This window comes from Elaeis guineensis, chromosome 4, assembly GCF_000442705.2.
Source record: "Elaeis guineensis isolate ETL-2024a chromosome 4, EG11, whole genome shotgun sequence".
NCBI classification, from domain to species: domain Eukaryota; kingdom Viridiplantae; phylum Streptophyta; class Magnoliopsida; order Arecales; family Arecaceae; genus Elaeis; species Elaeis guineensis.
The window spans coordinates 130,320,146-130,330,137 of record NC_025996.2 but is presented as its reverse complement, the minus strand read 5'-3'; the positions used below and the strand labels follow the sequence as shown (position 1 = coordinate 130,330,137).

The 9,992-nt window shown below is 35.8% G+C and overlaps 1 protein-coding gene across 3 annotated transcripts; it reads left to right on the top strand.

Moving 5' to 3' along the window:
• The first annotated feature begins 2,107 nt into the window (after positions 1 to 2,107).
• Positions 2,108 to 8,939, top strand: LOC105042665 (uncharacterized). 3 transcript variants are annotated; one of them, XM_073256801.1, is made up of 6 exons: positions 2,108 to 2,310; positions 2,435 to 2,665; positions 3,245 to 3,440; positions 4,982 to 5,188; positions 8,349 to 8,543; positions 8,624 to 8,939. In XM_073256801.1, exons 2-6 carry the CDS (start codon positions 2,583 to 2,585, stop codon positions 8,762 to 8,764), a joined length of 822 nt encoding a protein of 273 aa, XP_073112902.1. In that variant the 5' UTR covers positions 2,108 to 2,310; positions 2,435 to 2,582; the 3' UTR covers positions 8,765 to 8,939. The 3 variants fall into 3 exon arrangements, with proteins under 3 accessions (XP_073112902.1, XP_073112901.1, XP_010918266.1); XM_073256800.1 differs by having other exon boundaries at positions 2,121 to 2,310; positions 2,423 to 2,665; XM_010919964.4 differs by having other exon boundaries at positions 2,121 to 2,310; positions 2,407 to 2,665.
• Positions 8,940 to 9,992: the final 1,053 nt, after the last annotated feature.

Below are 9,992 nucleotides of genomic sequence, written 5' to 3'. Positions count from 1 at the left end.
CTTAAAAAGATCAAGGTGCTTCTCCTAGATTTTTGCCCCAAGTTTTCATGTTGCATTTTACTCCAGTAAATCTTAACATGTGGAGTAACATGTTACATCAAAACCTTCTCCTTCCAATCCATTGTGCTTACTAGTTGTTCCTTATAAAAGTGATCTTATGATTCTCACCGAGTGTTCCTCATAAATATGATCTTTTTAAAAACTATAAAGACTCAAACTCGACCATATGACTAGAATTTGATAAATACCTTTACATATAGAGACATGAAATATATTATTAACCTAAGTAAGAGAATGTAATAGAGCCAAGCAATAAGCTACATCTCTTGCTGCATCCGATCTTGAAAGGACCGATATATATAGGACTAAGTTAGAATCGAGCTCAAAATCTCTTCACAATCCTAAAAAATACGTGATCTTCCACTTAAAGTTTCAGATTTCTCCATCTTTTTGTACCATCGATCTTTTGTCTGTTTTGAGTTATAAGAAGTCATTTCTTGATCAGCAGAATCTTCTTCACTATCTATTATATGGTTTGAGACTTCAATAATTCTCTTTCATCAATGTCAGCCACCCCAATATATAGGAGATCCATATCTTCTCCTATATAATACTTCAAAGGAGGATATTTAAATGCTAGACTAATAGCTATTGTTACAGACAAACTCCATTGAGCACAAATGGTCATACCAAGAACCCCTACACGAGCTGATCTTCTAGAATCTAGATTGTTCTCTCTTACTTTTGCTGCCCATATGTATAGGGTCGTAGAGTTAGACACAATATGCAAAGTTGTTGCTATAATTGATTTGATCATGCATAAATGCTAGCCATAGACAGACGCCACCGTATCTGTGAGTCAAGATGTCCGGGAATAATATTTTGAGCCATCAATGGTTCCTTCCACTTTGAGAACTTTTAGATGTACTATGAAGATTCTTGGAATGTAATCCTTCTTTTTCAGACTTCTTATAAACTTCTTGGAGCTGGCGACGGGTTGGCAACTTATTCCAGAGATCCATTTATAATTTGCAGTAAAAAGAAGCAAAATTGGGGCTTTATTTGGAGGAGCTCCATGAATTTGGAGCACTGATATTGGAGTACAACAATATCCTTTTTCAATAAGAATTGTTTTGACGTTAGAAATCAAGAGTTCAATCATTACATGTGATGAATGGAGGACTATTATTAATGGAGATGATATAGAGACCTTTTTGAACAAGTTTGTGTCCATCTTTAGTTCCCCAAAACTTGGAACAGCCAGATTCTTGGTTACGTCAAATCTCTCTTTTTTTGGCGGGCTGAAACAGGATGAGATACCATCATATTTATATCCATATTTATGTTATCTGACGAATACAAATATGAATACGGATATTATTCGGATGCAAAAATTTCTATCCATATTTGTTTTAAATGGATACGAATATAATTCGGATACTGAAAGTATAGATATAAGTACAAATATGATTTAAATAATTAGATTTTATGACTACAGAATCAAAAATATTACTAAATAGATGATAAATTAAGTTAATAATATGTTTATATAATTACATATTTTTTTTAAAATTAATAAGTACTATATAAAATTATATAAGATTACATATAGATTTGGATATTCGGATATGGATCGGATAGTTGTCTATCCATATTTATATCTATTTTTTTTTATAGATATGAATACGAATATGGATATTAGTGGGATCCTCAAATTTCTATATATATCCAGATTAATTTGGATATGAAAATAGATCCGAATGAATAATATCTGTACCATTTTCATCCCTATCTATTAGTCAATGGTTCCCACACTGCATGGTTTAACCCTTGAATGGGACTTAATTTGCTGGTGCTGCCCTTATCCCTATATGTTTTCATTTTATGCGTAAATATGCACATAGCGTGTAGGCTAATGAAGTGGTGAAAGGCAACCTTCTTGGGTATTTACCAAGGCAAGATCCAATAAGTATCTATCACCAGCTATTTCTTGATGGGTATTCTTTTTGCAAAATCAAATGTGCGAGAATGTCGTATACTGGAAGAAGTAATCTCTTGGTCCTACTAGCGGAGGAAAATAAGTATTTCAAAATTCTCTATAAAGACATAACTACCCTTCTAGGGCGCAGCGGCTGCGGCGAGATTGAAATTTTCTGTGACCTTTGGTTTGAACTTCGCTAACTACTTCTATCTAATAAAATATAATTAAGGAGCATGCAATGGAAGCAAAATCCTTTGGATAAAGTGAAGTTTATTCGGCTTTGCTTATACGATCTTTTCATTGGGATATCCCGTTCGTTCTCTAATCAAGTAGGCTTTTGCAATCCGATCTTATAGTAGTTTTTTTTTTTTTTTTTTTTTTGATTCGTATGGTTTTTTGATGGGTTCAAATGGATCTAATTAAAGTGCGCCGCAAACCAAGAATTTCCTACAGCCAAGATCGTAGATCAATTCGCACTCGTCCACTCTCCCCCGTCAAAGCAGCCATGGACCGAGACATGTGAGGCCACATCATTCCTCGATTTCCAATTCCCATTTACAGCCTTTCATACAAGCTTCAGAGAGAGAGAGAGAGAGAGAAGATGTGTATAGCTGCATGGATTTGGCAAGCTCACCCTGTCTACGAGCTTCTTCTGCTATTGAACAGAGATGAATACCATAACAGGCATGCTTTATTTATTTAATTTCTTGTGGATTTATTTGTCTTTTATTAGTAATTCGTATGTTGGTTTTGGTTTTTGTTTCCAAACTGCAAACCAGTTGAGTGGGGGACCAGTTTATCTCAGAGATTGTCTTTTGGTGAATGCTTTTTTCCCCAATTCAATTGATTTTGTTGTTTCGTTTTTTTTTTTCTTTTTTTAAAGTATCACTAATTGGGAAGAATCATTCTATTTCATAATTGTGCTGCTTGCTTTCTTGGAGGTTGAACATTATTGAGTTTTAGTTCTCCATCCAACCTCCAAACCAGATAGAATCATTGCATATTCGAATTCAAGTTGAAAACTATTAGGTTCATGTGGCTTCATTCGTTGATCTGATTTTCTTTTTTTCTGTTAAGATTTATAATTTTATAGGGGTTTTCCCAATTCAATTGAATATTGCTGGTTTTTGGTTGCTCAAATCGTTGAGAAAATTGTATGTTAAGCTCGGTCATCGTCTGATGAAAATTCTTGGTTTTGAGGCTAATTATTTTTTTCCCCACTGGATGTGAGTTTTACCTTGATTTGGGTGAATGGAATGGCAGGCCTGCAAAGCCATTAGGATGGTGGGAGTGGGAGGAGGATAATAAGAAGATATTGGGAGGAAGAGATGAGCTGGCCGGGGGTACATGGCTGGGATGCACAGAGGAGGGGAGGCTGGCTTTTCTGACAAATGTAAGGGAGCCTGACCGGCTCCCCGATGCAAGGACCAGAGGAGACTTGCCACTTAGGTTCTTGAAGGTGCTTGATGAATCTCATATAATTTCCATCTTTTCTTTCCATTTTGTATTATGAACTTTTGTTTAATTAGCTGATAGTACATGTGATTTTACTTGATAAATCACTGATCATCATTTCTATGGTTTTTTCTTTTTTTAGAAAAAATTTAGTGCCCTTTGATTTCATTTTTGTGCAAATCATCGAAATTCTCTTTGGCATGCACAACTTCTACCCAATAAAAAGGGTCTTTGGCTTGATTTTGGTGACACAGGATTTCCTATTGACATGACTCAAGGGTTTTTATTTAATTCAAAGGATATTAGTGAGTTTATAGTTGATTTGATTTTCCCCCATGGACTCACAGCTGAACTTATGATGAACTGAGTATTACTCTCATGGCTTCTCTATTTCTTGTAAGTGCAAAACCCTACTCTATTTTTTAATCAAGTATCTATACACTAAAGAAATAGTTATATTTGATGCAATCATTGCTCTTTTTTATCCCTATTTCAATAATTTCATTGACAGGTTGTTGATTTATAGTATTCTCACCTATTGTAGGATCTAAGCAACCGACTAAATTTTTATTTTCCAATTGAGTACTTAGTATGTTTTATTTTCTTTCTTAAATTGTTCTAAAGAAGACACAGAAAGTGTCATTTTTTACTCTCATTTTCGGTCCCTTTCAAACATGTCAGGCATGCCTTTTGCATGTGGTGATTGCATGCTCTTTATTTTTCCATGATGGAAGTGTCCAATTAGCCTAGATATATATTGTAACCATCAAACCTTGTCCAACTTCCTTGGATCAGTTTTACAATCATTTTTGCCAATCATTCCTATCGAACCTACCTATGGTATCATTGCAAGCATGGTATTCTCTATTGGCCCGAACCGGTCGTTACACCCCATACCGAATCATATCGGCGAGGAGCAGGTCCGATTCAGGCTGGATTTTTGAAAAATGGTTTGAACTGGATCAAACCGGTCGGTTCAGTACAGTATCGGCCCGAACCGCCCAATACCGGGCATTTTGGTCTAGTTCGGTACGATTTGGTTCAGTTTCGGTCCGATTTTTCTTTTTCTTTTTTTAATGCCGGTGGATCAGATTTTTTTTATTTTTTTTATTATTAGTATGGTACAGTACAGTCTAATATGGTACGGTATGGTACCGTACCGGCCGACAACCGGCACAAGTTTCGATACTGAGTCTACGATCCTTGATTGCAAGTTTCTCTTGTTTGTCCTTTTAATTGTTTCTATTATGGAAGATTAGATCTCTTCCTATTCAAGGTTGGTTTCATTGAGAGCGTAGTTTTTTGCAATATGGCTCATTGCTTGTATGCAATCACCTGCCTCCATCTATAATAACATGGTTGCTTTCTTTACATTTGATAATCTTCTATGGTTGGTTGTACTTATTTATTTTACCTTATAATATATATCTTTTTTATTGTGGTCAGGTACTTTATGTCAACATGGGTAAAATACTTCACACGTGTTGTTTTGCTTGTGGCTCTTCTGATAATCTGATTTTCATTTGTCATTTTGTTTACTTAAAGGGCACAAAGAGCCCTTTGGAATATGCAGAGGAAATAGTTGAGGAAGCAGACCAGTACAATGGATTTAATCTGATATTGACTGATCTTTGCTCCAAAGTCATGGTTTACATCTCCAACAGGCCAAAGGGAGAACCTATTTCTGTTCAAACAGTTCCTTCTGGTCTTCATGTGATTTCAAATGGAAAGTTGGATGCTCCTTGGCCCAAGGTAGGCAATTATCCATGCCATTGACATTTTCATCGCTGTTGTCCTCATTGACCATGATATAAAGTGTGCTCCTATTGGCTGAATCTCTAAATGAACAAGCTGTTTTTTCTGCTTTTCTCTTCATTTTTTTTCCCAAGGAAGCCACTATATACTTTAACACCACAAGATTGCGCATATTTTTCTACAGAGGCATGCTATGGGATCCATGCAGAATTGTTTTTTTATGCAATTTACCATTTTATCTTTATGTGAGATACATTAACTCATCATATAACAAGTATGGTGGTATTATATTATGTATTCATGCCAGGGATAGCTTTTCCTTTATCATCTTTTAATTCTGGAGTATAATTTTAGGCAAAAGATTATCAAGCAGTACTGCATACTGTGGTTTTTAAACTCTGTTTATCTGCTATAGTAATGAGCCTTCTGTTCATGTTTCATATTTTCTTATAAAGTTGCAGTTAGAATAGTCTAAAAATCTCATGATACTCTGAGCAGGTGCCATGAATGCATGGTTGTAGTATTTGATGGTAAGGTTATGCCCTTCCGGATGTCTGTTTATGTGCTTGTTCTAGCTGTGCAACACGAGTTATTTTTCCTGTTATTTTAACTTGATCTGTAGCTAAGATTCTTATTGCAGAGTAAGTCTGGTCGCAAAAAAGAGGAGGAAAAGGAAAGAAAAAGCTCAATCAGTAATTTTCTTTTGCCACCAATATTTAAAGAAACATATAAATGGAAATTACTGTGTCACATTACTTTGACACTAGCAAAACTTTGTTTTATGGACAAATACTCTTGAAGCATTCAGAAATAAAGTCCCAGAATTATTTTACTCTTCTATTGTTGGATCAATTTCTTCCTAAAAAATAAATCCAACTGGCACAGCACTCATGATGGAAATTAATCTTTTTATATAAGATCCATACTTTTACCTTATTTTGTTTCATGGCATCCTGCCCATGTCTGCATTCACCAAGTTTTCTAATTTATGGTGATGTTGGTAAGAAATTAGCAGCTTCTTACTATGTCAACGTTATTGTTGTGCAAGTATATCAAATTGGCAATGGTAGTCTGCTAGCTTTTTCTTTGGACCAACAGTAGCACTAAAAGCAAAGAGCTACATATCAAGATATTTGCTATATATGGGTAGCCTACTAGCAGGCATCGTAGAAAAGTTTTGTTCTATGAAGTTCTCAGTGAAGTGAAAGAAGGTTTCATAAAGATTTGCTTCTTAAGGACTCATAATAAGTAAAAAGGATAAACTATCTCACAACGTATGTTCTTTAAAGATTACTGAGAGGCAAAGGCACAAATTCTCACTGCTACTTAACGTCAATGTGAAGATGCTGCATGCTGGAACTTGTCTTAAGTCTTTTTTTCAACCTTATTATAGAGGGGTAAAAAAACAAATTTCCTTGAAATTCATAATTTTCCTTTTCTTACACATCAATTCAGGGCCATTTGCATGCAAATTGTTCTCACATCATAGGTATGATTGCCATATTCTGAATGGAAGTAAATGTAGAATTGCTAATATTCTACAAAATGTTGTCACATATTCATCCAGTATGTTAGTGAACGTGCTACATGAGTCTCTAGTCTAGTTCATATTTACTTTACATCCGAAATAAAATACTGGTCATGTTTGGTCAATAGCATGCCAAAATGCATTCAAATTGCACTCAGCCATGCATAATATTGCACCTAACCTGCGTTTTCGGGTATTAGCTGCACTTTTTCTACCCTCTGTGAGACAAATGATGCACCTCTTCTAGTATGAGGAAGATCCCACAGCAGGTTCTGCCCATCAGTGCCTGTTTATGTGATTAATATGAAAACTTTTTTCAAGACATTCCCACCTTTTAAAGTTGTCATGCAACTTTCCTGTTTGTTTCTTTCATGGTCGAGATATGTATACCTAGCTCTTGTTATCCATCTACTGATTCAAAATTCTAGACATTGCTAATCTTGTCGAATTCTTTTCAGGAGATGTCTATTTCACTATATTGTTATATCTTGTTCATTGTATTCATGCTCAAGATGCACTTGGTATTTGTGGTTCATCTCTCATTGAAAAGCTGTACAAATAGCAAGTTTCCTGTCTAATGTTCAGAAGAGCTCTTTCTCACAGATGTCTAGAGCATTTTTTAATTGATTGAGTGTGTAACCAACCGCATCAGTTCTGGTTGTTGTCTAAATATTCAACAATTGGGACCTGCTTGTTGTTTATTATGCCCCAAACAAGCAGTGATAAAGGGGAGGCCTTTAATGCAAAAATGGAGCATTATTCAAGCTTACGTAGTTAAGCTACATTTTACAACTTTTTAAGGCTTCCAGCTTTCTACTATCGATTGCTTTATAGATCTCAGCTTGTGTACTCACAATATTTTTCCATGTAAATTAGAAATTGGTGGGTTTTACCTATAGGAAAGTGGAGACAAGCATCTAGCAGGCAGGACTGAAACCAATGCAGGGTATGGGAACAAACTAGAGGCAACCTTCATTCTTATGTTATAGCATGTTGGTCAGCTTTAATGCCGCTAATGCCGCCAAATTAGTCTCAAGCTTCATAGAGCTTTCTACTTCATCTTTGCTATCTATGTGTTAGAGAAGTTGATAAAAACATTCATTGGAAAATACAGTCCATCAAACTAATACCAATCTATTAGGTGCATCTTTAATGCTTTTGTTGACCCCAACAATATGATAGTTGTAAAATTTCGTTCCTACCATTTGATTATCTGGCAAACTATATTTAGAGTCTCTTGATGTGAAATTGTCAGGGATGATATTTTGGAACAATGAGAAAGAATGGTTATAGAGCAATGTTACTATTTGATTAGACAACTAAGCTCTAGAACTTACTCCTTCCTTAGGCCTAGCACATCCATTCTTCAGAATAGGCTCAGTTCCTTAAAATTGTTCCGGACTTCCAGACAATGATTGTAATTAGACAAGTCACTTGAGATTACAAGTGATATTGACAGGTTGTCATGCTTCATCTTGACTACTTGTTTTCATATTTCACTGTCCCATATTGCTTTGGTACTATGTGCTGAAAGGTGATTCTAAAGTGATTCCTAGATAACTGCATTAGCTTATAGATTAACTAATACCTTGTCCTGCCCATTTTATTTGCAACTCATTCTCTTTGTAGGCCCAGCGCTTGGGTAAGAATTTCGACGAATTTCTCAGGGAGCATGGCAAGAAAGACATCTCATTGAAAGGAATGGTTGAAGAACTGATGGGAGACAATGTGAAAGCTAATCGTGATGAGCTTCCGGACACTGGTGTTAACCCCGAGTGGGAATTCGAGTTAAGTTCTATCTTTATCGACACTGACACTAAATTGGTAAGCACTTCTCAAATCCCATAGACTGTACTCCATGACCATGTAATGCAAGCTCTAAGAACTCAACCCGGCCATTGCAGGGACGCTATGGAACTAGAAGCATGGCTGCCATATCAGTTAAAACAAATGGCGATTCAATCTTCTATGAGAAGCACCTCGAGAGCAGCTTGTGGAAGGAAAACAATGTAAAATTCCATGTTAAAAAGTTGCAACATATCTAAAGGATAGCATATGTTTGTGAGGCAACCCTGGCACTATCATATTCCTCCAGTCTAATCAAATTTCAGGAGCACAAATGCTTCATCATTTTTTTCCTTGCAACTGTTCTCTAAATGCGAATGGAGTTGATGAGTTATGGAAAACTATAATAATTATAATTGGTTACACACTGTAGCATATACATGTTCTTTCTCTAATTTGATGGGCAATTTGAAACATCACACAACCTCTAATTTCCACTGAAATTACTGCATTGCAATCGAGCAGAATTGAACCAACGAAGTGTGGCGAGCAGAGGCTTAAAAGCTTCAAAGCGATACATGTGTGGCATCTCTTCCATGTTCAGAGCTACCTGGTTATCCACCTACAAAAAGGGACCAGCCCTTGAGAGGGCTTACCTTGATGTAATCTTCCTGTTCAATTAATGTTATGTGTAGTTCTTTTTTCCTCAAGACTAATGCATTTTTCCGTGAGAATGAGTTGGTATTTTTTAAATGAGCATCAGTCTTTATGAAGCACACAAGCCTCAATCCCTGTATTTCCCTTCAAGTTTTTCTTTCATGTCCTTTAATAGCTTCCCATCTGTGGCTAACAAGACCATCAGCGTAGTTTCGATAAATTAAACGAAGTGCAAAATCAAGATCAGACTTGTCAACCTGGCTAAATTTTATCACTTCCTACAAGAAGAATGACCCTTGATGAAACTTAGAAAATCCAAAAGATGTTACAAAAGCAATTCAATATTCATATGACCATAGAAGGCAATATAGACTAGAGGAACAGAACAGACTGTGATAGGACTCTCATAAAACACGAAACACATTTAGGGAGTAAAAACAAACAGACAACTTCAAACATTGTAGCCAAGAGATGAGTTAGGCATAAAGAACAAATTCCGAGCATTAAACATGAGCAAATGATGATAGGAGCCAACTTTTCATATGAGACTGGACCTAAAATATTCAATATTGAATGGAACATCGTTCATGTTTTGAATGCAAGGGATATACTCCAAAATGAAGCTAACAGCTTCTATGCTGTAGATGGTGTTAGCTGATGTGCAAATGCAATTTAAGATCAATGTAGTAATATGGAATCATCATGGACATTGCTCCCACTAAAAGTGGCTTCGGAGATAATTCTCTAAAGGAAGCGTTTACTATGATCCGTAATTTCATTATTCTAGATTCTATGGGCAGGAAAGGAACATTAACATGAAATGAATGAGGA